The sequence below is a fragment of the Marmota flaviventris genome, chromosome 4, assembly GCF_047511675.1.
Source record: "Marmota flaviventris isolate mMarFla1 chromosome 4, mMarFla1.hap1, whole genome shotgun sequence".
In the NCBI taxonomy this organism is placed as follows: Eukaryota; Metazoa; Chordata; class Mammalia; order Rodentia; family Sciuridae; genus Marmota; species Marmota flaviventris.
The window spans coordinates 25,250,960-25,269,657 of record NC_092501.1 but is presented as its reverse complement, the minus strand read 5'-3'; the positions used below and the strand labels follow the sequence as shown (position 1 = coordinate 25,269,657).

Here is an 18,698-nt window from a genome sequence, read left to right as displayed (position 1 = left end):
AGCTGAACCTTTGACTTGGCAACTCCATTCTGAGTGTATACAACAGAATGTGTGAATATGTTCACCAAAAGGCAAGTTCAGGCTGGGGATGCAGCTCAGTGGTAGAGCATTTGCCTAGCATATGGGAAGCCCTAAGTTTGATCCCTAGTACTATGGGGGGGGGGGAAGTGTTCATAGCAGCACTATTTGTAATAATCCAAAACTAGAAAACAACCCTCATATTTATCAATTATAGAATGGATAAATTGTCAAAAACCATCTACAGCAGAATATATACAGTGATGAGAATGAATGAACTACAACTACTTGCACGAACATGGATGGATCTCACGAGCATAATACTGTATGAAGAAGCCACACAGGTAAGAATGTATACTGTATTGTTTTATTTATATAAAATTTTAAAACATAAACCAATTCATGGTTATATAAGTTAAGTGGCTAAAATGGGGGTGGTGGCACACACCTGTAATCCCAGAAACTGGGAAGTCTGAGGCAGGAGGACTGCAAATTCAAAGCCAGCCGGGGCAACTCAGTGAGACTCTGTTTCAAAATAAAAAGGGCGGGGGGATGTAGCTAAGTGGTAGAGTGGCCAAAGTTCAATCCCCAGTACCAAAAACAACAACAATAACAAAACAAATAAAAAACTGAACTGAAAATGATCAATTCATTTTCATAATTCTTCGGAAACTTCAACGTTATTATTTCTGTTTTACAAAAGAGGAGTATAAGACGCAGCAGTTGAGCCATTTGCAACTGCTAAATGGTAGAACTGAGATTGTAATTCAGGCCTTCTGATTCTAAACCATCAATTTTACTAAAGTTATCCTCCATGTCCAAAAGAGATGTTTGCTTGGGCCTTGTTTTCCTTAGGCTGTCAATTTGAGTATTTTAAATGTGTTTAGTTAGTAACATCTGCTAGGCGCATGCGTCTCTTCCTTTTCCCGCAATAGGGTGGAGGGGAAACGCCTCCTCTTTCCCTTACGCTTGCCTGTTTTGGCCCCGGTGGCTCGCCATCATTGGCGAAGACATTCGCTAGGATGGCGACTGGAACCCCGGATTCGCAAGCACGATTTGGTCAGTCAGTGAAGGGGCTTCTCACTGAGAAAGTGAACACCTGTGGTACCGACGTGATCGCGCTCACCAAGCAAGTGCTCAAGGGGTCCCGCAGCTCCGAGGTGAGCTGGGAGTGGAAGCTGCCGGCCCACACTCCGGAACGGGCAGTCTTTCGTAGTTGGGTTCGGTCGACGCGTTGCATCCTGGGGCGTGTAGGCTGTGAACTGGTCTCCCGGGGTGGGGCTGGTCCTCGGAGGGCGCGTGTTGCATTCTGGGGTGTGTAGTCTCTGGGTAGGTCTAGCGGCTTAAAGCGAAGAAAAGTGTGATGAGAATCTGCGCTTTTAAAATAGTCCTTAATTGTACTTGGGGTTGTCTCTAGTGAAGATCGGGCCCATTCGGCCCCGGAATTTCTGTATCAGCATCCCAGATTTCTTCCACACTTTTGTGCATCGCCAAGGGATTTATTCCTTCCTGATTTGTCCCTTTGATCACATTCTTGGTTTTCTGGGTTTGGTTTGGTTTTAGAATAGCTTTCTCCTTTGCCTCGTTTTCTCTCTCCATCTTCTGGCTTATTGCATGAATGGAATTATTTGATGGCTTCTCTCACCAAAAAGCTTTATTTATATACACTGCCTCTCCTTCAAGCAGACCTATCTATTGAACTAGATATTCACCCAGGAGAAATGAAAATATATGTCCCCATGGACTGGTGAAAGGATGATGAAACGGGTCCAGTGACCCAGCCTCTCCACTCATAGGTATTTATTCAAGAGAAGTGAAAACATATGCCCGTCATTTTGTTTTGTTTTCTTTTTTGTTCATCATTTTATTGGATAAAACAATCACACATTTAATATAGCTAATATTTCCAGTTTTGCTTTTTTTTTTAAGAGAGAGTGAGAGAGAGAGAGAGAATTTTTTTTTTAATATTTATTTTTTTTAGTTTTCAGCGGACGCAACATCTTTGTTTGTATGTGGTGCTGAGGATCAAACCCTGGCCTCACGCATGCCAGGCGAGCGCGCTACAGCTTGAGCCACATCCCCAGCCCGCCTTCTTTAAAATGGTGTGTGTGTGTGTGTATGTGTGTGTGTGTGTGTGTGTGTGTGTGTGCGTGCTTGCCCGATGAACCCCAAGGCCTCAGGCATGCTAGGCAAGCACTCTACTACTGAGAGCCAAATCTCCAGTCCAAATGTTATGCCCTTAGCTTTACTGAGAATGGCTTCACACAACCAACCAATCAACAAAACAACTATATGAGAAGGTGCTTGCATGTTTAATTCCTTCTGTTTTTCATGTCTTTTACATTCCTTTTCTTTTTTAAAAAAGAAAATTGTGTGTGTGTGTATACATACAAATACATATAATTTGGTATAAATCGTCTTGAATTGTTTTTTGGGGAGAAACATGGTACAAATATGTATAGGACTAGGGATGTGGCTTAGTGGTAGAGTACTTGCCCAGCATATATGAGGCCCTGGGTTTGATCCCCAGCATGACAAAAATAAAAATATGTATAAAACTTAAAAATTGATAATGTTCATAGTTAACCACAGGTATTATTGAAAATCATAATAAACTTAACATTTATTGAGCATTTTCTGTATGCTGGACACTGCTATGTTTTATTTAACTTAAATCATTAAGATGTTATATTGATTGTAAAAATATAATTATTGAAAAAGAAGGTACTTTTCTTACATAGAAGATACAGAGAGGATTTTAAATTGTTTTGGGTCATACCAGCTAGGATTCAAACCTGGTCCTAGGCTCATACTCTTGAATACTGCCTTTCATGTTATTAGCTCAATTAAGTGATCAAAAAGTTACTGTGCCATCATTGACTGCCCTCATCTTTGCATTCTTCCCCTTATGTATTTTTCACATGGGATTCTGCTGAGGGATATTTAGATTTGTGTTCATAAATTAAATGTGTGGATTGAGCTAAACTAAAATATAGCCGGCTTTCTGAGATAGGATTAATACATCATCTCTCAATTCTCTGAACTTTGTACTGAATCTGTCTCTCTCTCTTTTTTAAAAAAATATTTTTAGTTGTAGATGGACACAATACCTTTATTTTCTTTATTTATTTTTATCTGGTGCTGAGGATCGAACTTAATGCCTCCTACTGAGCTACAGCCTCAGCCTGTACTGAATCTCTTACATGACACTTATACCATGTTGCCTTTTCTGTACTTTTACCATTTCCTTTATTAGCCTATGAGGTTATTGGAGTGTCTTTCTGATTTTCAGTCCCTTCTAATCCATAGAGATTGCTTCAGCAGTCTCCACATAGCTATTTGTTTAATTGACAATTTGCACTTGTAAAACACTCATTCCACAGCATTCATTTAACAAATATTTATTAACAAAGAGTTCCTGCTATATGCCAGGAGCTGTTCTAGGTGCAAGGGATAAACAAAACGAAATTCCTATACTTAGAAGAGACAGACAATAAATGAAACACACAAAAAATCAAGAGGTGGTAGATGCTATGAATAAGACTAAATCTGAGAATAGAGAATGATGAAAGGGTTTACCTTCAGCAGGGTGGTCAGGAAAGGGCCTCTGGGGAGGTGACATTTGAGCAGACAATGGAATGAAGTGTGGGAGCAAGCCATGTGGATATCTGGAGCAAAATGTCAAATGCAGAGGCCTTGAGGTGAGGGTGAGTATAAGGAATGTAGGGAGTCCAGTGTGCCAGGAGCAGGAAGTGAGGAGACAGGTGCCCACTTAGGCCTACAGCACAGGAGTGCTTGTCACTAATATGCTATTCTCACACACCTGTCCTATCCAGCTGAGTCATATGCTTAGTGAGGATCCATTGTGTTTTTCCTGAACTGTGTGTGTCCCTTATACTTGTTATTGCAGCTACATAATTGAATGTAATCATATGAAAAAAATAGAGCTGCTATTGCTATGAAAACTAAGATGAAGATGGGGTTGGGGATATGGCTCAAGTAGTAGATCGCTCACCTGGCATGCATAAGGCACTGGGTTAGATCCTCAGCACCATATAAAAATAAAAAATAAAGATATTATGTCCACCTAAAGCTAAAAAAATAATTATTAAAAAAACTAACATGAAAAATCAGAAATACTTGTTGCAGATGAGTAGCTAAAACAAACTTATTGAGTTTCCGTGCTCAGATTGTTTTTTTTTCAGGTATATTCAAGATGTTCCATTTTAAAGAAGGCAAAGCTGGAAGTCTTAGATGATAGATGTGTTGTTGGTTTATGTAAGAAAATGATGCAGAGTGCTAGTAAGTACATCTGGTCATCAAGGATAAGGCCTTGGCCCTGCATTGCGACAGCCCCTGCATTCCAGGCAGTTGCACGTTCCATCACATCTATCTTCTAAATGTTTCTCAAATCCCCCTTTTTCACATTCTGTGTTTATTGCTTGTCTGAAGTCCTGTCATGTCCTCTTAACCATTCTGTCTGTCTATATCTTCCTGCCTCCAGTCCATTCTGCTTACCACACTTCTAAAATAGTAAATCTAATAATTCTATTTTTCTGAAAAATTACATGTAAAATGAGTCTAAATCCTAACCTTTACATCTCAGCTTATAAGTTGCTTCTTTAGGAAGCCCTCTCTGAATAGCTACCCTCCTAATAAGCTGGACATCCCTGCTCCCACATGCTCCTTAAGTACCCACTGCTTAAGTACCCCTGTCAATACTTCCCTCAATATATTTTAGTGCCTATGACTCTGTTGCCCCTCCAAAATTGTGAGCCCCCTTATTACTCTTATTCAGAGAACTGATATATTCTAAGTACTCAAAAAATATTTGTTGAATGAATAACATATTTTATTAATATCCTTTCTTTATGCAATTAGTTTGTCACTCACTATCCCCCATCTATAGGTGTCTGAATTGTGTTACTTTAAAGTGGCTGTAGAGGGGTTGGGGATATAGCTCAGTTGGTACAGTGCTTGCCTCGCATGCATAAGGTCCTGGGTTCAATCCCCCAACCCCCAAGAAAAGGTGACTGTAGGGATATGGCAGCATCACTCAATGGTATAGTACATGCCTAGCTCAGGCAAGATCCTGGGTTCAATCCATAGCATTGAAAAAAATAGAAAATAGTGGCCGTAGGAGTGGAACACACACTTTCATACATTATTGGTGGGAATGCAAAGTGGCACAACCCTGGTGGAGGGGATTTGGTAATATTGTAGCAAAACTACATATAATAATCATGATTCTATGAGTCTGTCCCAAAGGTAAGCTAGCAAAAATGCAGATATACATAGGAGTTCCTTGTAACACTTCTTTCAATAGCAAAAGACTGGAAACAGCTGGGTGTAGGAGGCGTGAGTTCAAAGCCAGCCTCAGCAATGGCAAGGTGTTAAGCAACTCAGTGAAACTCTGTCTCTAAATAAAGTACAAAATAGGGCTGGGGATGTGGCTCAGTGGTCAAGTACCTCTGAGTTCAATTCCCGATACCAAAAAAAAAAAAAAAGACTAGAAACAACCCCAAAGACTGATAGTGTGGTACTTGTAGTTGTAAAAGAATGAAGGACATTCAATATATGTTGCTGCAGATCAATGTGAGGGTTGTATTATGACATGAAAACAGCAGGGTGTGGAAGAATACATATAGTATGTTACATTTTAAGTAAAAACTGGGAGGGAGTAAATACATATTGTTGGCTCTCTATATCTACAGGTTCTATATCCACAGATTCAATCAACTGCAGATTGAAAATGTAGTTACGTCTGTGATGTTTGTGCCTGTACTGAACATGTGCAGATTTTTTCCCCTTGTCATGATTCCCTAAACAATACAGTGTAACTGATTGCATAGCATTTACATTGTATTGTATATTATAAGTAAGTTGGAGATGATTTAAAGGGTACAGGAAAATGAGTATAGATTATAAGCAAATATTGTGGCTTTTTTTTTTTTTTGACATGTAATGCATCTGTTTCTTATCTGGACCCAGAAGTATTTCCAACTGTCAGGGAACAGAGTGGAAAGCGCATATCTGCCTGTGATGAAGTGGCTCAGGCCCACGTATACCTAAAGTTTTGTTGTTGTTGTTGTTGTTGTTGTTTTGTTTTGGTAGCGACACTTTAAAAAAATTTTGTTCTAATTAGCTATACATAACAGTAGAATGCATTTTGATACACTGTACACAAATGGAGCATAACTTCTTATTCCTCTGGCTGTACATGGTATTGACTCACACCAGTAGTGTAATCATACACGTATATAGAGTAATAATGTCTGTCTCATTCTGCCACCCTTCCCATCCCCACAGCGCCACCCCTCCCCTCACTCCCCCCCGCAATCCAAAGTTCCTTCATTCTTCACTGCCCACCCACCCCGGTGGCATTTTAAATAATGGACTTGAGCTCTACAGAGTTTGGTATCCACTGGGGCCGGGAAACAATCATCTGCAGATACCAAGGGACAACTATACAACTGTCCCTGTTTTAAAATGGAACAATGGAAAGTTAAACGAAAAACTAATAAAAATAGCCATGCATGGAGGGTGGGGGAGGGACAGAGATGGAAGGTTTTTATTTTATTGTTCAGACTTCAGAAGTACATAAAGATTTACTAATTTTAAAACTTAAACTGAAAAGAAAAATAAATAAAAGTTTTCCTGGGAGAAGGAATCTGGGAACTACAGCAATACTAATGTTCCTGGTTAATTTGAAATCAGCTCCATTTTCACCAGACTGTCTGCCCTAGGGGAGCAGGGAGGGCTGATAGGATGCACATTACACCTTTACAGGGCCGGACTTAGGATGCTGGGAGCAGGGTACACCATGAGGCCAGAAATCTTAGTTGATCTCTGCTTGCCTCTCAGTGTCAATTCAGTCAGCTTTGCTGTGACCTCAGGCCATCCAGCTGAGGCCAAGCTCAGCTTTTCTCTCTTGGTCCCAGGGCCCAGCTATCCGTGAACTCATTAAAATCTGCCTCCACATTTCTCCTTGCTTTTCTTCTCCAACCCCATCTGGCATCTTCCATGTAGTGGTTCCCACTCTAAGCTTGGAGCTTCTTTTCAGGACCCCCTCCCCATCCTTTTTATTGTCTTCCTTTTTTCTTTTTGGTGGTGCTAGGCTTGTACGCTAGGTAAGAGTTCCAGCACTGAGTTGCATTTCTAGACAGATCCATTCCCCCTGTCTTTTCCAGCCTAGCCTCAACTCCTGCTACCTCACTACTCTCAAACTACCACAGATTCCAAATTTGCTTTTAAAGAATCAAGTCAGAGCCATGTGCAGTGGCACACACCTGTAATCCCAGTGGCTAGGGAGGTGGAGGCAGGAGGATAGTGAGGTTCAAAGCCAGCCTCAGCAAAAGCGAGGTGCTAAGCAACTTTGTGAGACACTGTCTCCAAATAAAATACAAAATAGGGTTGGGGATGTGGCTCAGTGGTTGAGTGCCCCGAGTTCAATTCCCAGTTCCATAAAAAAAAAAAAAAAAAAGAAAGAAAGAAAGAATCAGAAGTCAAGTTCTGTCACTGGACTTACGGAGACAAAGGTTTCGTGCTGATTTCTCTTGACACTTGATGAATAAGCTATGCAGAATGCCGTGTGGTCTTGGAGAATTCAGATTCTCAGGAGGTGGCTTTTGGACAGATGTCAAGCCCATGCCAGAACTGCCACAGTGCCAATGAAATGAATTTGCAATACGAACAAATGGAAAGTTCTTCTCCATTATATTATGAACATTTGTGGTTGTGTTCGATGGAGGAGGGCAGGAGGGAGAGGATGGTGGTGAAACAGCTGCACAGAGAAAATTGCAGGAAGTTTGGAACTTTTGATCATTACCATTTTATTCTTGTCTTCCAGCTGCTGGGTCAGGCAGCTCGAAACATGGTACTACAGGAAGATGCCATCTTGCACTCCGAAGACGTAAGAAATAATTTCTTGTATGATTTGGGTTTAGATACATAGTTTGTGTGGCTACCAGGAAGTGGAATATTCTGCTTCTTTCTCTTTTTATATGGATTGGGTTTAGATACATAGTTTGTGTGGCTACCAGGAAGTGGAATATTCTGCTTCTTTCTCTTTTTATGCAGAGCTTAAGGAAAATGGCAATAATAACAACACATCTTCAGTATCAGTGAGTATTCCCTTTCTAGCAACTGCTTGCGGCAAAATCGTCTATAGCCCGCTTTCATTTCTTCTGTGCTTCAGCACATTTTCCCCATGGAGGCAGGGTTGGGAGTGAAGGTGAGGTTGGTCAAGGATGAAATTCCTCTGTGGAGAGAGGCCTGACATTTTAGAAGCTGAGTTAGAGGGTGAGATCAGGAGCATGGGCCACCTTTTGTGAACCTCCCTCTGTTAATATGAGGACTCCTCAGAGGGATATCCTATAATGTCAGAGCCCATACCAGGACTATGCTGGCACTGTGCTTAGCACCTGGTATTTGTCAACTGTGCCCAGTGTCTCCCCTGTGGTAACTGCTCCTTTACCAGGGAATCAAGTGTAATGGGAATCTGTGTCCTACAATCCACATGTTACATGGAACCAGCTGCTGAATTTGAGCCATTCTTCTGGTTTGTTGGACCACTCCCTCACTCTGGAGAGTACTGTTACCTCTTTAGTTTAGAATCCACCTTTTTTTTTTTTTTTTAATAGTTGTAGATAGACAGCATGTCTTTATTTGTTTAGTTCTTTTTTTTTTTTTATGAAGTACTGAGAATCAAACCCAGTGCCTCACACATGCTAGGCAAGCTCTCTGCCACTGAGCTACAGTCCCAGCCCTAGAATCCATCTTTTTTTTTTTTTTTTTTATGTACATAACTTGACTTTTAATAAAAACCTTTCCCCTTATGAAAACATAATTTTTGCATTATAGATAAATAAGAAATTACAGAAAAGCATGAAAAAGAACATAAAAAATCATTTTTTAGTAATACCATCCATTGGTAATTACTTTTGATATTTCTGAGCATTTCTTTTGAAATCATTTTATGAAATGTTAGGGTGATGTGGAAGTTTGAGTGAGCTACTCAATTTAGCAGCTGTTTATGAATTCCTCAGTAGTATGAAGGGAGTTTTGCTGTGGGAGAAGAGATGTCCAGATCCCCCTCCCCATCACCTCCACAAAGACACTAAAATGCAGCTTCATTGGTAGAATAGGAAAAGGGCATTAATGTTCTTAGGAAATTATCATCTGCAAGGACCTAAAGTTTATTCAACAACTGCCCTTTACTTACTATAGTAACACTGATTGATGGTAATTATTATTATAAACAGTATTATTATTTTATAGGAAGGGACATAGATCCATGGAAGAACTTTGTGGCAACTGCTTCAAGAGTCCTGTGAAAGGAATTCTTCTCTTTTTCTATTGATCATTTCTGACCTCCTCTGTGGTTATATTAATCTGTATGATATGTTTATATATTTCTCATTTTTATAATGCATTGTAAAAGATTTGGTGGCATAATCAGGGTTTCAGAGGTTAGGTTTTCTAAAGTCAGACAGTTTAAAGGAGATGGGGTAAGATGTGGTGTCTTTGTTTAGACTGCTGTGGTAGAATACCATAGTCTGGTGGTTTAAACAAATGTTTAGTTTGCACAGTTCTGGAGTCTGGGAGTCTGAGATCAAGGTTTCCGTGTGGTTGGGTTCTTGGTGAAGGCCTTCCTCTTATTTCACAGATGGTCATCTTCTCATTGTATCCTCATGTGGCAGGAAGAAAAATCATTTCTCTTTTCCAATGGGAACTACTCCCATGCATGAGAGATTACACGACACCTTCATGTCCTAAATACCTCCCAAAGCCCTCACCCCTAATGTCATCACATGGGAGATGAGGATTTCTTTCTTTTTTAATTTTTTACATACATGTCAATAGTGGAATGTATTACACTCATTATTACCCATTACAGCACAAGTTTTCGTAACTCTGAATATAAAGTATGTTCACGCCAAATTATGCCATTGTACATGTACTCTTTTTTTTGCATTACAATTCTTAATATACATATATACCACAATTTTTCATATCTCTGTATATAAGGTATACTGACACTGATTTCAAATCTTCTTACATATATTTTGTATAATGATGACCATCATCTTCCCCCATCCTTGCTATTCCCCTTCCCCCTCCCTTTCCCTCCCACCCTTCTTCCCTACCTAGAAATAATCATCCTCCCATGCTCTCCCTTCCTATTGCACTTTGAGTCTCCCGCCTTATATCAGAGAAAACATTTGGCATTTGTTTTTTAGAATCCATTTTTTTTTAGCAGCTCTGCACTCAGATAAGAATCCCTTATAATAATCTTTGGAGAGGATGGACAGAAATATAGAGTGTGAAATATAGAGCTGGAAATTTGTTCTGCCTGTATATATCTGTATATATCATAAATAACTTCTACTAATTCACCAGGTTTTCTTATGTTTATTTTCCTCTTTCATTTTCTATTTTAGGCAAGAAGCTATTCAGAAGAAGTAAGTAATTCCAAAAGCGGGGAGTGGGGGACCAATTAAAGCAGGCTGGAGAATTGTACTGCTTTACCCAGGATCAGTGTAAAATTCTGGTTGACATATGCCCTTAAATTGGCATGCTCTGAGATAGCTCATTTAGGACTTAAAGATCACAGTATATCTGTGGTGTGGCAGCACATGCCTTTAGCCAGGCTTAGAAGTTGAGTAAGACCCTAAGCAATTTAGCAAGATCCTATCTCAAAATAAAAAATGAAAAATGGCTAGGAATATAGCTCAGTGGGAAAGTGCCCCTGGGCTTAATCCCCATTACCAAAAAATAAAAACAAAAACAAAATCAGTGTATTTCAGGTCTGGGGATCTAGCTCAGTGGTAGAACACTTGCCTAGCATGTGTGAGATCCTGGATTTAATCCCCTGTACTACAAACAACAACAGAAATTTTCAAAGGCATATAGTAACTCAATTCACTGCTAGTAAGGGCATTCTAAAAATTACAGGGTATAGACCCAACTTTAAGGAATTAAAAAAAAAAAAAACCCTTTTACATTGGTAAAATTCATTAAGTAGAGTAAAAGTGCTAAAGTCATTAAATAGATTGGCTTTTTTTGTTTGTTTGTGTGATATTGGAGATTGAAACCAAGGCCTCCTGTGTGCTAGGTGAGTGCTGTACTACCAAACTACATCCCCAGTCCTTTTTATTTTATTTTGAGACAAATCTTCCTAAGTTACCTGGTCTCACCTTGAACTTGTGATCTTCCTGTCTTAGCCTCCTGAGTAGCTGGGATTATAGTTGTGTGACCAGCACTAGATGGTTTTGCAAACCTTTCTTAAAAGCTTCAACATTTTTTTCCCCTTGAGATGGGTTCTCACTATGTTGCCCAGGCTGGCCTCAAATTTCTGGGCTCAAGTGATCCTCCTGCCTCAGCCTTCTAAGAAGCTGGGACTACAGGTACATGTCACTACATCTAGTTATTAAAGGAAACACTTCTAGGTATCTGTGGTATGGCAGCACATACACCTAGAAGTATTGGTATTGGTCCCACAAGAGGACCAATATGAATTTTGATTTATCTGTAACAATATTTATTCATTAAAGAATAAATAGATTATACAAAGAAAATCTTTATTGCTCATCTCAGATAAACCCTTTCTCTATTCTAATTTCTAGTGTTGAACAGTCATCAGATCTACAGGACCAGTTGAATCACCTGTTAAAATAGAATGGTATATAAGAGGGGAACAGCACTTCTTTGCCTGATGCTAAGGAGGATTGTCTTATACAACTTTTGGGCTGTGGGTTTGATTTTCCATTTCATCTCAACATTGCATTTGAAAAAAATTTGTTGATGTATGGTTTCTCCTGAAAAGAAGTTGACAGCATAAAACTTCTACTGTGAACCTTGAAAATAATTAATATTTTTTTCTTTTAGATCATTCAGGATACATTTTTATTTCATGAATATTAATAGGTAATGAATAATGATAGGTAATACCTGTTGACTTGTTATTTTCTTTTCTATTAACTCAGAGAAGATACTTATCTTATTTGTTGTAGCAAATTCCTAAATGAAAATTAGGTAAATGGTAATCATATCTGGCCAGCTGTAGCCTCTTGCCTTGACCTGCATTCCGTGGGTTCCTTTGTTGTTGTGATTCTTGATTAAATGACCTTGGTTCATTTTGTAATTTTGCTAATTATCAGCAAGTTCACTTGTAGGACGTCATTGCCAAATGTGAAGGGAGATGAATTACTATGAATGATTGTGGCACAGGATTGTATCATGATGAAAACCTTAATATTTGTAGGTATTTACCTATGTTCAATTAGATTCTTCTTGTTAATTGACATTCCCATTATCTATAGGAATACTTTGTTTGAAGTTAATTTGGGACTATCCTATTCTAAGGAATTGAGAGAAAGCTGACAAGAGAAAGTGTCTTCCCTGATAGAAAAAAAAAAAAGCAAAATCAATCCAATTTAATTCATATTGTATAATACCAAGTTAACAGATCAAATTACATATGTCTCTCTTTATACACATATGTATGTATACACTTAACTTGTGAAGAATCTGAAAAGTCAATTACTTAAGCATTAATTTTATAAACTTTTACTAACAATTATTTTTAAATGTAAACAGGCTCTACTTACCTTTAAAAAAGAAAAAAAAAAAACTAAGTCCAACTATTACAAGAAGTGGTAAAATACTTAAGACAAAAAAAACATTAAAATGGAGGTATGATCTATGTTTGCTTTGTGTTAGAACAAATGTTAAAGAAGCAGTGATTAGCTGGACATGGTGATACATGCCTGTAATTCCAGCGATTCAGGAGTCTAAGGCAGAAGGATTGCAAGTTTGAGGCAACTCAGCAATTCAGTGAAGCCCTAAGTGATTTAGTGAGACCCTGTCTCAAAATAAAAAATAAAAAGATAATAAAATACTAAAAAAAAAAAAAGCTGGGGATGTGGCTCAAACGGTAACGCGCTCGCCTGGCATGCGCGGGGCGCTGGGTTCGATCCTCAGCACCACATAAAAGTAAAGATGTTGTGTCCACCAAAAACTGAAAAATAAAATACTAAAAAAAAAAAAAATAAATAAAATGAAAAAATAAAAAGAGCTGGGAATGTGGCTCAGTGGTAAAGCATCCCTGGGTTCAATTCCCAGTAAGGAAAAGAAAAGAAACAGTGATTGCTTATATTGTATCCAATAAGATAAATTTCATAGTAAATATTGTAATAGTAAAGGTATTTGGGCTGGGATTGTAGCTCAGAGGTAGAGCACTGGCCTACCATGTGTGAGGCACTGGGTTCGATCCTCAGCACCACATAAAAATAACTAAATAAATACATGTCCACCTATAACTAAAAAATAAAATATTAAAAAAATAGTAAAGGTATATAATGAAAATCTAGTAGTAGTGAAATCAGTCACTTTAAAAAACGTAAGGCCAAAATATATGAAAGAAAATAAACAAATAACCAGAAATGTGAGAGCAATAGAAAATGTTACATAATTTTTTAATAGAAATAAATAACATAGATAGAATTCACTAGTGATCAAAAACATGGATACAAAAAATACTTCATTGGTAACATAAGTCATAGTGGATATGCTGGAAGATAATTGTTTTTGTTGTTGTCAATGGACCTTTATTTTGCTTATTTATATGCGGGGCTGAGAATCAAACCCAATGCCTCACATATGCTAAGTAAGTGCTCTACCACTGAGCTACAAACCCAGCCCAAAGATAGATAGATAGATAGATTATTTTTTTTTAAAGAGAGAGAGAGAATTTTAATATTTATACTTTTTTAGTTCTCAGTGGACACAACATCCTTGTTTGTATGTGGTGCTGAGGATCGAACCCGGGCCGCACGCATACCAGGCAAGCACGCTACCGCTTGAGCCACATCCCCAGCCCCAAAGATATTTTTTAAGTAATGAAAATTCAAATTTCATGGAAGAAAATTTACATGATGACATTAAGCAATACTAGAAGAAAAAAATTATGCTTTAAATATTTGTATTAGGTCTAGGAGCGGTGGTGTATTCCCGTCTAAGATTGAGGCAGGAGGATCACAGTTTGAGATCAGCCTGGCAGATCTTAGGGGGATAACAGTGGAAATAATTTTTTTCCCAATGAGTATACAGTTAGAATTTGGAAAGAAAACAAAAGAAATAAAAATGGAAATAATAAAACTAAGACAAATTACAAAGATTTAGAAAAAATTATAAAACAATTATTAAGAAGTTGTTATGGATCAAATTGTTAAAGTGTCAGCTCAACCATAAAAGTACAAATTGGTAAATTTATAGTTGAATAGGATATATTTAAAATAAATTAGATTTGAAAAAATTTATCTCAGCTTGATGCTAAAATTTGATTAATTTCAAAATGTCTGACTCTTTATAAAATATATTACAAAAATGATATTTAAAAAATAGAATATTTCCCAATTGGTTATGAGAAATACCATAATCGATAAACTGCCAAAGAATAATAACAAGTCATTTGCTTATGATAGTGCTTTCTTGTGGCTTTTCCAAGCTATTAAAGAATAAATCCTTTCCATATACTCCCAAAATAGTAAAAATAACAGTTAAGGGGCTGGGGATGTGGCTCAAGCGGTAGCGCGCTCGCCTGGCATGCGTGCGGCCCGGGTTCAATCCTCAGCACCACATACAAAGATGTTGTGTCCGCCGAAAACTAAAAAATAAATATTAAAAATTCTCTCTCTCTCTCCCTCCCTCCCTCCCTAAAAAAAAAAAAAAAAAAAAAAAAAATAACAGTTAAGATACCAATTTACATGCTGAAGTAAATATGATTTTTACTTAAAAAAATTTTTTTTTAGATGTTGATGAACCTTTACTTTATTCATTTATTTGTATGCAGTTCTGAGAATCGAACCTAGTACCTCACACATGCTAGGCAAGTGCTCTACCACTAAGCCACAACCCCACGCCATGATTTTGATTTTTAGTTAAAGAAATAAAAAGCAGATAAAGTAAGAAAATTTAGGAGATTTTTATTTATTTATATTGGTGTAAAATCCTTTTAAAATCTTTAAAATAATTGAATAAAGAAATTTTGAAGAATTATTCAAGCAATTCCAGAAGTACAAAGTTGATATAACAGTTACCAAACACATTACACTAATAAGAAATAATAAAATCTTTATCAGTGTAATGTATACTGAAAAGGCACTTAAAATTCAACTATCTCAAATGAAACTAAATGAAAAAAAATTCTAAAAGAGCATCTTTTTTAGTTGTAGATGGACACTATACCTTTATTTTATTTTATTTTTATATTTATTTTTTAGTTGTAGTTGGACACAATACCTTTATTTTATGTATTTATTTTTATGTGGTGCTGAGGATCAAACCCAGGGCCTCGCACCTGCTAGGCAAGCACTCTACCACTGAGCTATAGCCCCAGCCCAAAAAAGAGCATGTTTTAAAACCTAAGAACAAACATAATATTTGGTGAAGAAGAAAGAATCACAGAACCTCAGAAAATTAGAGATGTAAGGGACTATAAAACTGTTACATTCTGGTAATGTTTTGCAAATGAAAAACACCCCCAGGGAGACGAAATGACTTATCCAAGGTCATTAGCTTGATGAAGGTCTTTTGACCACTAGCCTAGCTTCTGTTACTTGTTACTTTTCTTATAAGTAGAAACAAGCATGTTATCTGTCATGTCTTGTCTTTAACATAATAAAAAACTTGTTCAAAAGGAAAGGATGTTAGAAGTAACTGACTCTAATCTATCTGTCCTTGCTGCTGCAATTTGTAGGGGCAAACATTCTGCTGCTCATCCAGCTTCTGCTTAATGCTTCCAGTGTTTGAGAAATCCTTTACTCAGGGATGCTGGCCATTTTGGAAAGCTCTACTTCTTGAAAGATGAGTCTATGTACCAAAACAAAAATCTGCCTTTCTGGGCCATTCTTGGAATTTTCAGACCAGTAGTTTCTAAGGTGCACAAGGCCATCCTTGGAGGTAAGAGAAGAAAAGATGAAAAAATATATATATACATATGTGTGTGTATACATACGTAAATACACACACACACACACATATATATATACACACCCATACATATATATATTTTGGTACTGGGGATTGAACATAGGAGTGCTTTACCACTGAGTTACATCCCCAGTCCTTTTTATTTTTTATTTTGAGACAGGGTTTTGCTAACTTGCTGAGCATCTCCCTAAGTTGCTTAGAGTCTGGCCACACATTATAATCTTCCCACCTCAGCCTCCCTGTTTATTATTTATTTATTTATTGGTACCCAGTATTAAACTCATGGGCACTCAACCACTGAGCCTCATCCCCGGTCCTATTTTGTATTTTATTTAGAGACAGGATCTCCCTGAGTTGCCTAGCGCCTTGCTGAGTCGCTGAGGCTGGCTTTGAACTCGCACTTCTCCTACCTTAGCCTCCCTAGCCTCTGGGATTACAGGCATGTACCACCTCACCTGGCAATTATCGTTTTTTAAATTAGTTTTTGTGCCAGGTGTGGCAGCACAGAGCTATAATTCCAGGGACTCAGGAGGCTGAAGCAGGAGGATTCCAAGTTCAAGGCCAGCCTCAACAATTTAGTGACTCTGTCTCAAATTAAAAAAAAAAAAAGTACTGGGGATGTAGCTCAGTCGTAAAGCATCCCTCGGTTGAATACTCAGTACCAAAAATAAAGGATAAAAAATTAGCTTTTGGGGCTGGGACTGTGGCTCATCGGCAGAACGCCTGCCTCACACATAGGAGGCACTGGGTTCGATCCTCAGCACCATATAAAAATAAATAAACAAAATAAAGATATTGTGTCCATCTATAACTAAAAAATATTTTTAAAAAAATTAACTGTGGTAATATTTACATAGGGCTTAATATGAGATTTAGTTTATGTAGTATACAAATAATTTAGTTTAGGTACTATACAGATAATTAGCATATCTGCCATTTATTAGGGGTATTAAAAAAAAATAAAGAATGTGGCTTGGGAGGCTGAGACAGGAGGATCACAGGTTCAAAACTAGCCTCAGCAACAGGGAGGCACTAAGCAACTCAGTGAGACCCTGTCTCTAAATAAAATACAAAATAGGGCTGGGGATGTGGCTCAGTGGTTGAGTGTCCCTGAGTTCAATCCTCAGTACCCACTCCCCAAAATAAATAAAGAAAGAAAGAAAGAATGAAACAAGGGTTGTGGATGTAACTCAGTGGTAGAGCACTTGCCTAGTATGTGTAAGACCCTGAATTTGATCTCCAGCATTACAAAAAATAGAAGAAAAACAAAAACAAACCTGTTGATGAGGTACTGACCAATCAGAATGGCTGACAGTCTCAATCTGGTCCAAAATCAGCTCAACACACCAGATACCCTGAGGGAAAAGTGGGAATAACTCATTTTAAGTTTGTGGTAGTTTGCTTAACTGCATTATCTGTGTGTGGTTAAATATTATCAAATGGTTCTTATAAAATGAAGAAAGACTAAACCACAGACTGAAGATAATATAATAAAGCAAGCCCAACTGAAAATGATAGAGCCCTCTCTTTAACCTCCTTCCTGTTAATTAATCTTTTCCTATAAGAAAAAGCTGCTGCTTCTTTTTTTTTTGTAACAGGGATTGAACCCAGGGCACTTAACCACTGAACATCCCCAGTCGTTTTTAAACATATTTTATTTTGAGATAAGATCTCCCTAAATTGCTTAGGGCCTCACTGGTTGCTAAGGCTGGCTTTGAACTTGCAATTCTCCGGCCTCAGCCTCCCCAGCTGCTGGGATTATAGGTGTGTGCCACCACAGCCCACTAAAAGCTTCTATTTTTAACAAGGAGTGAGAAAGTAACTGCTTTTCTAAAGGAACTCATTCTATGGAGAGAATATTTTGAAAACTAATTATTGAGCACTGTTTCCACCATTACATAATTTCTAGAAAGTGATACCTATATAGATGTTCCTTTTATGAATTTAGTAGTTGTAAAGGGCTGGAGGTGTAGCATTTGCCTAGCTTGTGCAAGGTCCTGAGTTCAATCCCCAGCTCCAGCAAAAATGAAAATTTACTAGCTGAATTTTAACAAACCTTTTATGTACTGGCAAATGAGACTAAAAAGTGAATGTAATTTAGCAAGAGTCTACTTTTTTACAAAGGTACCCTTTCACTTGGACCTCCCTGCCTCCACACCGTCCTGATGATGGAAATGCTTGTTGCAACCACAAAAGGAAATGAGATATATAAATATAATGGTCGGCAATACCCGGAAAACACATGTGAACCGACCAAAAATTACTATAGGTGAAAATGAACTTAACCAAAATTGCTTTCCTAAATACAGCTCAGAATAAATTAAGAATGGCTACATACTGTGTGATTCCATCTACAGGACATCTGGAAAATGTCCTATAGGGAGGGGAACAGATCTGTGGTGGCTTAGGAGCTGAGGGTGAGAGGAGGGAATTTATTACAAAGGGGCACAGAGAAACTGGTATGAGAAGTTTTAACCTTGGTGACAGTGATGTACAGGTTTGTCAGAATTCATAGAACTGTACGCTGAAGAAAGGTGAATTTGGTTGAGTGTAAATTTTATCTCAATAAACCTGACTTAAAAAACGGATTGTGGAAAGCCCATTTCATTCCCAAAGGAGATGGAATCGTTCTCTGTCTCTGTGGGTATTCGATGAAGGCAGCATATGTGCTCATGTAAATGAAAAAT

The 18,698-nt window shown here is 37.9% G+C and overlaps 1 protein-coding gene across 2 annotated transcripts; it reads left to right on the top strand.

Annotated features, from left to right (window-relative positions):
• On the top strand, window positions 1–18,599 carry Borcs7 (BLOC-1 related complex subunit 7). Of its 2 annotated transcripts, XM_071610951.1 has the most exons (6): window positions 1–71; window positions 236–362; window positions 7,868–7,930; window positions 8,098–8,141; window positions 10,461–10,481; window positions 11,646–18,599. In XM_071610951.1, exons 1-6 carry the CDS (start codon window positions 58–60, stop codon window positions 11,695–11,697), a joined length of 321 nt encoding a protein of 106 aa, XP_071467052.1. In that variant the 5' UTR covers window positions 1–57; the 3' UTR covers window positions 11,698–18,599. The 2 variants fall into 2 exon arrangements, with proteins under 2 accessions (XP_071467052.1, XP_027785996.1); XM_027930195.3 differs by lacking the exons at window positions 1–71; window positions 236–362 and adding an exon at window positions 979–1,178.
• The last annotated feature ends 99 nt before the right edge of the window (window positions 18,600–18,698 follow it).